The sequence below is a fragment of the Calidris pugnax genome, unplaced genomic scaffold (assembly GCF_001431845.1).
Source record: "Calidris pugnax isolate Ruff unplaced genomic scaffold, ASM143184v1 scaffold20, whole genome shotgun sequence".
Lineage (NCBI taxonomy): Eukaryota > Metazoa > Chordata > Aves > Charadriiformes > Scolopacidae > Calidris > Calidris pugnax.
The window spans coordinates 22,677,238-22,692,292 of NW_015094510.1; the positions used below are offsets into that span (position 1 = coordinate 22,677,238).

The 15,055-nt window shown below is 48.1% G+C and overlaps 1 protein-coding gene across 4 annotated transcripts in view; it reads left to right on the forward strand.

Annotated features, from left to right (window-relative positions):
• The window catches only part of KATNAL1 (katanin p60 subunit A-like 1), a 46,239-nt gene extending 41,597 nt beyond the window's left edge, over window positions 1-4,642 (forward strand). For all 4 annotated transcript variants that reach the window (XM_014966086.1, XM_014966085.1, XM_014966084.1 and 1 more), the window contains one exon: window positions 924-4,642. In XM_014966086.1, the coding sequence (XP_014821572.1) occupies window positions 924-1,122 (199 nt within the window). In that variant the 3' untranslated portion in view covers window positions 1,123-4,642. The remainder of the gene's footprint in view (window positions 1-923) is intronic.
• Window positions 4,643-15,055: the final 10,413 nt, after the last annotated feature.

Here is a 15,055-nt window from a genome sequence, read left to right on the forward strand (position 1 = left end):
TTTGAAAAAACTTATCAGGAGGAAGTCTATGTCCCTTACAACGTTAGGATCCCTGACAACAGAAACTGACCCTTTAAGAACGTGGCTTGGGATTTTTTTTCCTTCCCTGCTGCTTCGCTGAAATTGTGAAATGACTTCATGGTTTTGAAAACTTGGTGTGTGGCACGTGGTGCAATAGTGAAATTACCTTTCTCCCTGAGGCCTGTGTTATCCCTTGCTGGGAAAAAACCTGGGGAAAGAGAAAATGTAATTTCAGAGTGCATGTTGGCCCTGGTGTGAGAAATGAGCCGTGTTTCTCCATGCCAGTGGGCCACGCTGGCAGCATCCAAACTGGGGAGGAGTCGGAGCAGGTAGAGTGTGAGGAGCCACGGGCACCGATGGCCTCAGCCCTGCAGGGCCACGTGCCACTCGTGTCTGATGCCTCCTGCTCTGCCCTTTACAGATTCAGGTGCTACATGCCAGCAGGCAGCAGAGCTGGGCTGCACTGCGAACGCTTGCTGAGTGTCCTTTGGGGAGAAGGTTGAAATTCAAGGGGATGGGGGTGCAAAATCCAGACTACTTTAAAAAAAAAAAAAAAAAAAGACGAGTGCAGTTCCTCTCCCACCCTGCCCTTTCTTGCACTGAAGTTGTAAAATTTCATCTCTATGAAAAAGAGGTTTTCAGTTTTATAGTTTTAATTATCTCAGCACATTTACCATATGCTTAAATGGGTTTTGGTGCCAATGCATTCTTTCTGTTGAATTAATGTAGTGATCTGGGAACAAGGAAGCTAACAAAGATGTGAACCGCATCTTCTATGGTAAATAAATGCTCTCTTAAGTGTTCCTGCCAGTGGTTTCTAGCAAGAGAATACAATCAAAATTCATAGGCTTACAGCACATGCTGCTAGCAATTAGCTCCCATACATTGTCCTGTATTTCCAGGGATGCCTCTTTAATGGCAATGAGACGACGTATTAATGGCTTAACTCCAGAAGAGATTCGTGCACTTTCTAAAGAGGAGCTTCAGATGCCGGTTACCAAGGGGGACTTTGAGCTGGCTCTGAAGAAAATCTCCAAATCTGTTTCTGCTGCAGACCTGGAGAAGTATGAAAAATGGATGGCGGAGTTTGGATCTGCTTAATCTCAGTGACAGCTCTCCTTTGCTAGAGTTTTATGGTTTTTGTTGTTTTCACTTGCAGAATGAGTTAGAAATCTTTTAAAGGTTTAATAAAAGGTCTGCCTCTGCCCCCATCCCACCTCCTTCTGGTGACAAGATCTTTTAAACTCCATTTACCTTTAAAGGGAATGAACACAATAATGAGATGATACTGTAAAAGATATTTTATCTCTGAAATAGTAAAATAAGACAAACAGGAAGGGAAAAATTATACTTGTGAGGATAATATTTTTATTTTTCCAATGAAGAGCAGTATTACTTAACCTCCACCTAGTCATCTTTCATGGCTGGAATCAATAAATCAGCTGGAGGATTTGACTCTGGAGGAGCTAACAAGGGCTCGCTGTACCCACTGCTCTTCAGTGCTGCGTTTCTGTTGAGCTGCTGACTCTGCCTCCCTTGAATGTGGCATCCAAGTTACTGTTCTCTCTCTGCTCGGCTATTCAGAGCAAAGCCTGTGGATTAATTGCCATTACACAGAGGAAATGAGGATCGGTTTTCCATCAGACATGGGCTCGGCTCTCCTCTCATCTGCACCCGTTTGGAACTGATGTCACTTCAGACTGGAATGATGTTACCTGTGACAGCTTCTGATGGAGATGAGAAGAAAAGGGCCGTCATCGCTCACAGTCTGGTTTAAGCTTGATCTCTGAACATAGTTTCTACCAGTTTGACCAGTAGACACTTTGAAGTTTGACAAGTAGGCACTTTGATTTAAGTTGTCTTGCACTTTTATGCTTATGTATCAGCCTATACTTTTTCTGTGATGTCTAGATATTATTATTACTATTATTTAAGTACCAAGAGTTTAATACAGTAAAGACACTAATATCAAGGCTGTCTTTAAAACACAAGGCTGTCCTTAAAACATGTGGTTGTGGACTTCCACTTCTGATCAGAATGAACTCTTTCCTAACTTTACCAGACAATGGAATTTGCGCTCATTTATGTTGTAGAACTGTTCATGCTTCCAATTTTTTTTTAATGAAGTTTTCTTAAAAATGTATGTATGTTACTGATTTAGGGGAAAGTAATCTGTACAATATCTCATTTATGTTCTTATTTGTTTCTTCCCTTCCCATGTACAAGTGCAGGGATGAGAGGGGCTGGGTTATAAATTCTAGCGTGAGAAATCCTTTCTCTAGAGCGTAACTGTCATGCAGACTAGATCAGCTTTTCACAGACTCAGGATGCGAGTCTGACATATGAAGGTTTCCTGTGGTAGGAAGGAGAAGGAGAGGTGAGATTTACAGAGGAATATGCAAGCTCTCCAATTTTTGGAGATTTTTGTGAGCTTGCTGTATCTTGGTGGATGTGAGTCGCTGTGCGGCTCAGGAGGTATTCTGCCCTTCGGGTCTCTGCTGAGACTCCTAGTGGCATAGTCAGATGGGGCAAACTGGAGCAAGAAACAGATTAACACTTCCTCTTGAATGGGAATATATCCTTATTTGCTCTCTTTGGCTAGTTCTTGGAAATTCCCAATAACATCAGTAATTCAGCACACTGGTCTCTTGGGCCGTGAACCACTACAACAAATGCTGCTCAACTCTTTCTACTGTTCAATAGCAAGGACTGTCAGGATACGTGCGTGACAGCTCTGCAGCATCTGTCTGATTACATGAGCCACTTCTGAAGCTGTTTTACCATTGCTGCTCTGCTGTGTCTGTCATATTCCTTTCCCTTTCTTTGTATGCGAAGACCACGTCTCGGATTGATCCTGTCATTTTAAAGGGCTGCCCCAATTTGCATGAAGAAACACCATAGAGATTCTGTCAGTCTTGCATTTTCCATGAAGCTCAGCCAGGGCTCTAGAAGTGTGTTTCCATGTGGTACTCCAGAAAAACATCTTCTGGGGCCCCCAGACTGGTTGGGAGACAGCTGCTGTTCACGTCTTTCCAGGGACAGAGCATCTCCGCTGCCTGCTGTTAGGCCCTGCTACACTCCTGGACAGGAAGGTTAGAGCAGAAAGAACACCAGCTTTTACTCTTCCTACCCACAGGGAGAATAAATGTTTATTTCCTGAGCAGTTTGCAGTAACTGCACAGTGAAGCCCTTGGGATTCACAATACCCGTGGCTGTCGGAAGGTGAGCAAGCAGAAGCCTTTATAGCTCTTTATGACTCTTTATAATTTTTGGATAAATTCCTTCCAGGGCTAGTCTGTGCCTTCCAGGGAATAACTGAACTTTACAGAGGGAAAGCTTTGAAAGCATTGCTACGGTCTGTCATTTCTTCCTTATGAAAGCTGCAGGCTGCAGCCCTTACTCTTTTTGTTTGTTTGTTTGTTTGTTTGTTTTTTACTGCAGCAGAAGTAAGTAAAGCTACACAAATCTTTTGTGGCCAGTGCCAGATTAGCACTTTGCGGTCTCTCATGAGAGAGGCCGTTGCTGCCCAAGAACCTTTCTACAGAAGCAAGATCTAGAAGGGAATAGACATGAGTGCCAGTAACTTACCCATTTCAGCTGCCCCGGAGCAGCGCTGGGATTCAGCAGCTGCTGCTTAGAAAGGTCTAAGGACCAGTTTTCTTAGTTTCCTTTTGCCAGCAGCAGTGCCCTTCCTGCTGATGAAAGCACAGCGTTTAGCAAAAATGTCATTCCTTAGCTCTTGGATGAAGCTCCTACCTTAAGGCGTTAACCTTCCCTCTTGTATATTAAGCAAGATTCACTTTACTGGGCATTCCCTCTAGTAGGAATTACTCAGGTGCTGTGGTCTTTTTCTCTAAAGGTCATGATTTCTACCCCAAAACGTGTTTTTCCTGTACAGGTCCATTCATCATTTACTGCTGCAGAACAGAAAAGTGAAAGTTTCCAGGCTGCAGATGTTCATGGGTACGATGGTTGTGCCCAAGCATTGCACCCGTGACTTGGGCTCCGCTAAGTCAGGCACCCTGCAAGGCAGAGACCATCCCTTCCTTGCTGAGACTTCTCAGGAGGGGTATCTGGCCCTGAATGTTGACCCTTAACATCTTTACCCTGGTGCCCTCACCTGGGTGGGCTTGGAGGCCAGGTTGTTACCTCAAGAGGGGAGCCAGCAGCGGGGTGCAGCAGGGAGCAACCAGGGAAGGAAGGCTGGGCCAACAGCAGCAGCGACTCGAGGCCCTGAGGATGAGCTTACGGCTCAGCATACCTCCAGTTCGTGTCCCACTGCAGAAAACCCTTGTGTAGGGGTGTTGGGCTCCTCCGAGAGCAACCCATGGGTTCCTCAGAGAGCAATGTGCAAACGTATCACGGCCTGCTGCGGCAATTTGTTCCATCTGTGTCTGTATGTCTGTGGAGATACACGTGCACACGTGTGTATGTGGATATATAGGCACACAATGTGGTGTGCTTCAGTAGTTTGTACCTAAATTACATAAAAAACATGTTTTGAAGCTGTGTTTATGTGTCTCTTTCTAAAACATCTGTGAAGGCCCTCTTGGGTGGCGCTGTTAATTTCTGTACAATAAGCAATCTGGTTGTATGAAGTAATAAATGTACGCGTAGAGTCTGCCTGTCTCACTGGGGTTGGGCTGCGAGGGCTTTGCTGGTAGCTCTTTCCAAAGGCTGCCATAACAATGCAGAGCTTTTCAGCATGTCATGGTGGTGTTGGACTCACCAAAGTCCTGGCCGGAGAGCAGTTAAAGCAGAGTCTGGTTTTTTTGGATAACACTGTCAGCAATGCTTTCCCTCTTAAATCCTCCTTTCCTTGCCACAGGCTGTAAAACGGGGAATGCTCCAATGGCCAGCACATGGGAGGAGGGTGGGGGCGAGGAGAGCAGAGGCCCCAGCAGATGTTCAGTGTTAGCACCTGATTCAGACCTCACAGAGCCGGGCAGGCTTTTTTATTACTTGCCCCTGGGCTGGAAGTATAATCGGGCTCCAGAGAAGCTGTATCATTGGCTGCCTGCTAACCAGAAGGCTTTCAAGAGCAAAACGTCTTTTAGGAAAGAGCTTTCAAACTTGGAAAGAGACCCCAAGTCTCTTAGGACTAAGCTGATTATTTGAATTTTCTCACTAACTTCCTTATGAAAGAATGTGTAGTTTCCAGTGTTTCATAATGCCTCCAACATGAAAGAGCGAGGAAGGGAAATTGCTGATCAAGGGATTTCGGGAGAGGTCAAATCTTTGCATAGAAAGTTCAGCTCACCCCAGTTTAAAAGAGACTCTGAAATCACAAAGGTGCACCGGCTTGTTCTGATCATGGCAAAGATGAAAGGGCTTGTGTGCTGTCAAGAAGCCCTCCGTCAAGCGAGCAGAGCCTTAGCTGTACAATCCCAGCACAGGGAGGTGGAAGCACCAGAGGAAACAGTGAAAAGTTTTTACCTGGTTTTGGAATAAACCACCCCAAATCAGTTTGTGGCCTGAGAGCTAAATCTTTTTATGAGTCTGTAGTGACAGATAGGAATGTGAGGAACCGGCGGGTGAGAGTGCTTCTGGGGAGGAAGCTGGGAGCCTGGGAGCACCAGAGGAAAGGGCTGGTGTGAAGTGGGTGTCAGCACCGTGGTGGCAACCGGGGACCCCTTTGCATCAGCCACCCACCGGACAACGCCGTAGGTGGGGGCTGCAGCCAAGCCAGGCAGGCGTAGTCATAGTAGCCCTCTGATGGGCTACTGAGGCTACTGCTCAGTATAAAGCCACCCGTGATGGCTTTATAGATGGGAGCCAGACCGGACAACGCCGTAGGTGGGGGCTGCAGCCAAGCCAGGCAGGCGTAGTCATAGTAGCCCTCTGATGGGCTACTGAGGCTACGGCCCAGTATAAAGCCACCCGTGATGGTGACAGCAAAGGCAGCGAGATGCTTCAATTCAGCGAATGTGGCACACGGTCTTCTTCCCTGCTCACGTTAAGTGTTTCACGAGAGCACTGTTGTGAAAACTTGGCTGTGGCTGTGAATGCCTCAATCACCCGTGTTTTGGGTCCTGGCTTCCACATGGACTTGAGCAACCAGAGCTACCACAGCAAGTGATGTTCCCACCTCCCGCAGCACAGGGTCGTTTGTCCCTCTCTGCTTTCTAAGCCAGCCTGGTTTTGTGCACCAGTCGTGACCTGTTCTTCTGACCCACGTAACACGTACACGGTTGTTCAGTACCTCGAAATTCAGTGATGGTGACAGCAAAGGCAGAGAGATGCTTCAATTCAGAGAATGTGGCACATGGTTTTCTTCCCTGCTCACGTTAAGTGTTTCACGAGAGTGCTGTGTGAAAACCTGGCTGTGGCTGTGAATGCCTCAATCGCCCGTGTTTTGGGTCCTGGCTTCCCACATGGACTTGAGCAACCAGAGCTGCAGCAGCCAGTGATGTTCCCACCTCCTGCAGCACAGGGTTGTTTGATCTTCTCTGCTTTCTAAGCCAGCCTGGTTTTGTGCACCAGTCGTGACCTGTTCTTCTGACCCACGTAACACGTACACGGTTGTTCAGTACCTCTAATAGTGGAGCTCTTTTTGTGCGATACGGACCTCGCTCTTGATCAGCTAAAGTTCTATTCTCCTACACATACCTACACTCAGGTGTCTTGGAAAGATCCAGGCAATTTTCTTCTTCTTCAGAAGGCCCTAACTAGCATTAAAAGCGTATGGGATGAGATGTCTTGGCTAACCTGGTTGCCCAATGCAAGAACACTTACCTCAACAGCCAAAGAAGTGCCACAAGCTCTAGCTTTCTTAGGAAGAGGCAAAGTGTGGGGATGTTCCCAGTCCTGCCACACAGGCAGAGTTAGGGCCATATCGTGTCCAAGCTCTGGTTTCTGGATTTTGTGTATTTGTGACTTCTTTGTTGTAGTAGGAACATTTTTTCTCTGAGTTAGGGGGAAGCCATGTGGTTTAGGTTCAGTGGCTGGGGGAGGGTTTTGGGGATCCCATGATCTGTTTGGTACATGAAGTTGCTGAGCCCATTCCCAGCGTGCTTACTTTTGGAGGACAGCATCATGCATCCTGCTTGGCTGTCTGGCTGTACAGTAAAGTCACTTACTGTGGCTGTGCAAAGTCACTTAAATATTTAGAATATTAGAGCGAGATTATCTAAAAAAGTGAGAGAAATTAGAGAGAAATTCTCTAATAAAGAGAGAAATTCTTACTACCAGATTACAGCTGTGTTGCTCCCATTTGTGAGCAGTCCCTTGCATAAGCTGTTCACCTGATGTAAAAGAAGCTGTCTTGGAAGTAAGAGGTTTTTGAACTTGACTTTGGAGAGCAAGAAAGGTAGAAAAATATTTGCCTAGAGGAATATACCGGACTACCCAAGACATCGAGAGCTAAAATTTCTTCTTTTTGTGGCTTTCCTTTTTGTCTAGCAGTTACACTGCTGGGTTGTTCTTTCTGGTTCCAATTTGTTTTGAAATAATTACCATTGTTTATCCATCTCCCCAACAGCCTTTGCAGATGAATTGGTTCCACAGAGCCCTCTTTTGCTTAGCGGTTGGTGTTCTTGCACAGCGTGTTGTGTGACATCTAATTGATCGGGCTGATGGCATGAGATCTTCCGTGTGATGTAAAGGTCACTGGAATGGTGAAGGTGAGAGGTACTGCACAGAATAGCAATCGGACTGGCGGTAGCAGAAACCATAGCAACTCTGCACAGGTTTATAAATATAACCGAGAAGAAGAAAGGGAATAACCTTAAGGAGCTGCTTGACAACACTGCAATATGCATGTTGATAAAAACGATGGTCTTTGCCAGTGAGGAGAACGTGTGTAAGAGGGTGGAAGTGGCTCGGTGAACAAAGGAAGCCAACAGCAGGTGCTGCCGACAGGTTTCGTCCCTCAGACTTGCTGCTTAAAAACATGCCCATCTCCAGGGCCAGTTTGTTACGGCCACCACGAACACCACCTTTTAGATAATCAAATTTGTCTTCCTGGTAGATTGCTTCCCATCTTGAAATGTCTTCAAACTTTGGGGGTATGCTGGGGCCAGAGTGTTTTTGGAGGGCTAGAAGAATAAGGGTATGTTGACAGTGATGTGTTTCTGTAGGGTCCTGGGGCTCTGTTGTGCTGGATACTGTTCAGGTGCACAAGAAGAGATGCTGCAAGTGCTGATGGGGAGCCAAGGTTGTAGGTGGATGAGGAGAGAGGTGGGCGTGAAGTCACTCACCCAAGGTCCTGGCATCAGTGGAGGAGACAAAACTGTCTCTCTGGCTTCCAGTTCCTGCATCCCCATCCCCGAAAGCATACAATAGTGTTTTTCATTTGCTTCTGATTTGCAGCCTCCCCCCTCCGCCCCAGCATTTTTTTCTACTGAGGCCAAAGATCCCTGTATTATGAATTAAACACAGCAAGTTTGGTTTTCTTAAATACCTTCTGCAGGCCCTTAACAAATAGCCTGTGGTGCTCCCGAGGGCTGCAGACCATAGTTTGAAAAGCACTGGCCCATGTCATCCTAAGCTTGCCTGAATTTCTGATGGAAGAGACTCTATAATGGATGCTGTTGATTTTATTTTCTTCTTGTTAGCTTGCTCAGAAGGATGAAGCTCAGCGAATGTGAGGTGCTTGTGGGGAGTTTATTTACAGTGTGTTTTTTTCTGTGCAGATTAGCATTTCATCAGCATATGGCACAGCCATTTAAAATAAATATTTGGCTTTCCTTAATTTATGCTTGTTTAGAAAGGTCCCTGAGTATGCATATCTATCCCTCTGTTGTATCTAATTAGACATTTCTACCACGGTGCTGGGGGACCGGGCTCCTTCCCCCTCACCCAGGAGCTGTGATTCACGTGCTCCTCCCCTGCATGATGGACCCACACGCCTCAACTCAGGGGGAGCAGGACAGACGGCTGTCCCCTCTGTTGGTGGGGCTGCCAGCAGCACTGCCGGGTCAGCCTCCATCTCCAGGCCCTGGGAATTTAGATTTATTTAAGCTGGGAACCTGCCCAGCTTAAGCAAATGCTTGGCATCCCGTCCACACTCACCTCCTTCGCCCGCCAAGGCAGCTGGGCTTTGGCAAAGGCACAGCCCTGGGACGTCGTGTGGGAGCAGACAGCTTGGGCTGGGGAGATGCTGGAGGAGGAGGTCAGGCAGCGGTTAGGGTAGGACACCAGGCTGGGCTGCATCCCCGTGTGCCTGCTCTGTGCCAGCAAGGGGAATCCATGGTGAGGAGAGGGAGAAGCGCTCCCCCAGGAACACCATACGGACACGGATGGGAGAAGAGCAAGACACTTATTTTAAAACAAAGGAACAAATGAAAAACTAATCAGTTTTAAGATGGAGCGGAGCCTGCCACAGCCAGTGACCCAGGAGGCCTTTTCCAGCTCTGTGGCATATCCAGATGTTTTGTGTTCTCACAGATGATTCGGAAACTTTCCACTAGTTTCCAATCTCAATAAGTTCACGCTTGATTTGTATCCGTCTGATCTTGTGCTAATGTCATCTTCTAACGAGTAGGTCTTACTCCCTGATACCTATCCTACATCCCTGAATGTATTTATAGATTCATCATATAAAGCAACACCTTGTGCTTTGTTAGAGTGTATGAGCTCCTTCGGTCTCTTTTATAAGACAGATCCTCTTCAGTCACCTTTCTTTTCACCTGAGTCTGATGGGTTTTTTTTTAGCACAGATCACCAGAAGTGTACGCGATGGATCCATAAGCTGCACGTGACAAGTTACCCAGCAAGGCAAGGAAAAAAAGAAAGTGCCATCATGGTAGGTGGCTGCCATCAAGCGAATAAACAGTATTTGGTTGTATCACCTATGGGAGGGCAGAAGGCTGAGCTATATTGCTCCACAGCAACTAGGACTCATTAGATAACTGAGACATGGTAGGCAGTGGGATACACAGGGAAGGGGGGGAAGATGCAGGAGCTCTCCAGGGGATGGCATGAGGAAAGATTTGGGAATTCTGTTCAGGGTGGATGTAGCTAGGTGTACCCACATGGTTTGAGACCACAGCGTTTCTGGGAATATTTGTATGCTGCCCAGACAAAGGGGGAGAAGAGATTTGGAGCTAACAAGCTCACAAGCTCCAGGGCTAGCATGGCCACCAGTAACCAGGGATGAGCGTGACTGTGGCGTGACAGGATGGATCATGTTTCCCCTCTGCCAGTCTCCCTGTCTCTGATGTTCTCCTGTGTATGCAGAGTCCTGCTGGGCCTGAGTTATCCTGGTGCTCGCTCTCATGTCCCCAAAGCCATGAGTACCCTGTCGCTCTGTGCAGGATCCTGCTGGTACATTGTTCTCCAGCGCATGTTCCTTCCTCTTTTGGTGTCCAGAAACAAACCCAAACTTCAGCCTCCCGAAGGGACCTGTTAAGCTTGTGGCATCAGAAACCCTATTGTGCAAAAAATGAACCCATTTAGATTGAGTCTGTTTAGTGGATTCGCTTCCTATCTGGTGGTGGTTGTTACAGCCAGGGTGGGAATAAAGCTATTGCGCTTCTGCTCCTTGGTGTTGGAGATGGTTTTTCAGTCATGTTGCTCTGCTGGGACCGTGTGTGGGTGTACCAGCAACCCTCAGCGGCTGCATGTAGACATCTACAGAGGGTTTGGAGACCCTGCTAACGTGAAGGCTTCGCCTCTTGTTAGAGACCCAGCAGCTCTGCTTCTCAAAGACTTCTTCCAGCTAGAGGTATTTTGTACCTTGTTTCAGCTCTCAGACGTTCTGCTAGCGGTTACCTGCAGGCTGCCTGGCCAGAATTTCCCTCTGATAGTGCAGAGCAGGTTTAAGAAGAAATTATGTCACACTTAAGAAAAAAATGCTTGGCTGGATTTGGTAACAGACAGGAACAAACTTGTGTCTGGACCCACCTGAGTGAGCCCACATCATGCTTCCCAAAGAGGGGTCACACTTGCTTGAGACTGTGTTGAACAGGATCAGGGAAGGACTGTGGGATGGGATGGGGAAGAGACTGGTGGTAGGAGTTCCTGTCCTTGGAGTGAGTCCTGGGATAGTGATGAAACTGCCCGAGCTAACATCCATGGCTGCTTTACAGGGCCGAGTTTGGAAGTCCTCTTGCTCACTTGTAAATATTTGTGTCTGAGCTGGTCATCCAGCCTTCCTACAGAGTTGGTGGAGCAAAATGGGCAAGCTAAGGATGAGAGTTATATCTAATGCATCTGAGATGCCTTCTTCAGGATCAGATGAATGGGCTCTCCAGAGTGCCATTTATTATAGAGAGTCAAGGGGAAGCAGTTTAGATGACAGATTTTGTGTGGGAATCACAGAATGATGTGAGGTTGGAAGGGACCTGAGCACCCTTTGTCCTCACTGTCCCACCTGCATTGCAGCCTGATGGTTACCTACTTTCAGATGTCCTGTGGTCCCTCAGTGTCTTGGGTGCAGACACAGAGCACACGCACCCTTGACCACCCTGGTATATAAGTTGATCTCAGTCTCTGTCTCAGTGCAGTTCTCCTTTGTGGATGGATAAAGCCCCTCCTCACTCCCTGCAAGGCTCCTGGTTTTAGTTTTTCCCAAACCAAGGAAGGTTAGCCCAGCCTGGCCAAGTGGGACCAGCACACTCATATAGTAGTGAGACTGAGTTGGTAGCATGGAAACATCAAGGCTGTGCACCTTCATCCTGACTGCTCCTGGCAAACACCATGAGTGGGGGAAAATGGGATGTGACAGAGACTTTTTTTCCAGGGGAGCCGTAGGTACTGGTACTAATTAAGCAGGATCTGCCAGGAGACAGCAGAAGGGATTCTTCCTTCAGCAGGAGAGAGGTTGGCATGGGAAACTTGGGAGTTAACAAGGGCCTGAGGAAGGCTGAACATCCAGAGCTCTGACTGTTGTACAGATGCTTCCTCTCATAATTTCTGCAGCATCTTTCCCTTGGACCACTGCATCCCTCAGATGCCGAAGCACAGCCATCTTCTCTTGGACCACTTCTGCCCAGCAGTTGCCAGTGGATCTACTTTGCGGATACGATGGGTGGTGGGAAGGGTGTGGGACAGTGCGGCTTTCCCAGGTAGCATGGTCCAGCCAGGGTCACAAGAGGCTTCCTGACAGTACCCTGCAGTGCAGCCACCAGGTTAGGAGAGGTGGTAAGAGGGGGATGCTGCCCATGCCTGCTCCTTCCTTAAACAAAAATTACTAACAGATCTAAGCCTCAAGAGGGGAGGACAAGGGAGAAGAGGGTGTTGGAAAGAGAGGTTTCTTTGCACCATGCTTTATTTTATAAATCTGTCCTGCCTGGCTTCTTCTGGTTGACTGTAGGGCTGGGAAGCCTTTTTTCCCTCTTTGATGTATAACTTTTGGCTCCTTCCTCTCAAGCTATGGAGTTTTGGCAGGATAGAGGCAGGCTGCGCTTGTGCTCTGACCAGCATAAAAATCACTTGGGTTCTCATGTCTTCTCCTTCACCCTGGCAAAGGGGACGAAGATTCAGGAGAGGGGGTGCCAAGTGGTGCACTGAGAAGCTGCATGAAACTGGCCAGGTCTTCCCATCCTTCAGGGTGGGGGTCAAGCTCATTTCCAGCTAGATCTGCCCAGCAAAGGGCTGAGGGTGCTCCTTGACGAGGTGATTGGAAATGCTTTTATTTACACCACATGCACTAACAGGGAATTGATGAGTGTGTCTTACTGTGGTCTATGCTCTGAGACAAGAATTTATATGGCTTTGGTGGTTAAATTGTGGTTTCTCATAGCTGGTGAGTTTTGCTAACACATGGTTAAACCAACCTCTAGGTTTGGATTGCAGAAGGACTTGGATGCCCTCATCTTCTGCTGCTTGGATAGACGGTTGTGCTCTGCTCTGCAGCTGGGGCAAGGTAATTCACCCCAGAAATCCCCCCGCTGCTGCAGAGAATTGGTTGCCCCCTTGCCTCTCCTTGCACCACACTGGACTTGTGTGGTCCAGAAGACCACCACACTGGTCTTTTACAAAAGGTTTGAAGCTGATTCAGAAGAGTGTTCAAAACATGCTTCTTGCCAGGCTGCTGGCTCCCACCCATCTCCTCTTGGCAATACAAACCCATCTCTGAAGGAGATGTTGTATCTTCCCTTTCCTATGGCAGTGATCCTCTGGTCGTGCCCAGTGAATACCAGTAAAGCATGTATACAGCCCCCCAAAAGTCCCCTGGCTCAGCCAGCTGTGTGGGTGCCCCTGTTCTGTGCTAGAGCGGGGTGTCTGGGGGGTAGGAAGCTGCGATCTCTTCTGAGCTGACCCTGCAGGAAAGTGTCCTGCAGCAAACCCACTGGGATCCCCCAAGGCATGAAGGCTTTCAAGCTTTTGGCTTCCCCCCAACCCTGTTCAGCAAGTCCAAGATGGAAATTAAAGCTGGCCACCAGCAGGGACATCAGAGCCGCTGAGTGAACTGCTGGGAATAAAATAGCACCGCTTGGTTTATGGACTGATTCTTTTCCTAAGGCTCATTACTTGCATTTTCCCAGGCCCTCACTTCTACCTCACCATGAAACCTTCAACACCAGGGCTGTTGCCCATGAGATCAGTCCCTGTGCCAAAAGCACAAGATACAAAGGGTAGGCTGAAGCTGAGGGAGGAATTAGCTGCACATGGTGGGGTCTGCAGTGGGAGCCCTCCAGCAAGGAGTGTCTTTGCTGTGTTGCTCACGCCCAGGCCATGGATGAGGAGGCCAAGAGTCCATTGCCTGCTGTGCGGCACTGGGGCTTTGCCTGCTCCTTGCCACATAGGACACACTTTGAGGAGAAATGGGAACACAGAGGAAACGCTGTTGCTGCCAGATAAAGGGCAGTTGGAGGCGTAAGGTGGATGGAAAGGTGACACTTACTGGGGAACAAAAGTATCTCTGACTCTCCTCCTGGACTACGTGCTTCTTGCCAGGCTGCCTGCTCCCACCCATCTGCCCCACAGTGGACGAAGGCACAAACCCACCAACCTCACTCTTATCAGGGAGGAGGAAGAGGGTCCTATTTCAGCGATGTTGCTAAGAAAATCTTCCTGTGGGCACAGCATCTCCTCAGAGACCTATGGCAGATGAGTGGCCTGGTTATGTGAGGTGCTGGACAGGCACACAGAGGATGACCACCCCAGCCTGAATGGGAAACCCAGGACACCAGTGAGACAAGATAAGATGGGCAAAGGAAGAGGCAAGGGCAGTGATGGGAGATTACCATGGACATGGCCGGGGTGTACTGATGGTCCCCAGTGCAGACCTATGGATGATGTCCTCCAAGAGGCTGAAATCAAACACAGCCTTTGCTGGAGGAATCTGTCCAGACCTCTGCCATGGGGTGACTTGTTGCTTGGCCAGGCAGCTTCTGGAGCCAACTGGGGCACTGTGGGGTGCGGGCAGCTGGGCAGGGCTTTACCTGCTCTTTGTGAAGATGAAACCAGGACCATTTCCATTTGCTCCCGGAGAGAGACAGCAACTTATCTCCTGGCTGGGCTTCTTGAAGGATTTCTGCTCCCACCAGGATTTTCCATCTGCTGTTGCTACATGGCACAAAGCTGGACCACTTGGATCTCTGGGAACTCTGCTCTTCGCATTCAGTTTTGTCTTGAGACAAGCTCATTTTTTCCTTGAGAATGAGTTTTCGTAGCACAGTATGAAACAAATGTTTCAATATCTCCTCCAGTCTCTCAGGACTCATTATGAATTTACATTTAAGCCTTGTTTTTTATTTAAGCCTCAGAGTTTTCCATGTAATTTTCCTGTACAGGGAGGACTATGCAGCTATTGAGTGTGCAGAACCCGCTTGCTCAGCCAGCACAAATCCCTCAAACTGGGTTTTATACGCCATGTACACAGAGCTCATAACCCCTTCGATTTAGGGTTCCTTGGGATGTGGTGCTTGCACCAGATTGGTAAATATTGAAATTTCTTAAGCCGTGCAGAGGCTGCAGAGCACAAGAGCTTAGCTGGAAGGGATTCAAAGTCCTGCTGAGCTCTGAATTCTTCAAGACCACTTGACTCCTCGAGCCAAGAGAAACCTCCCGAACGCGGCCATCTGCAGAAATAGGTCCTTAAGAGAGCAAGAAATCATCGGGGAAAGAAAGGGTTCAAACTGCTTTC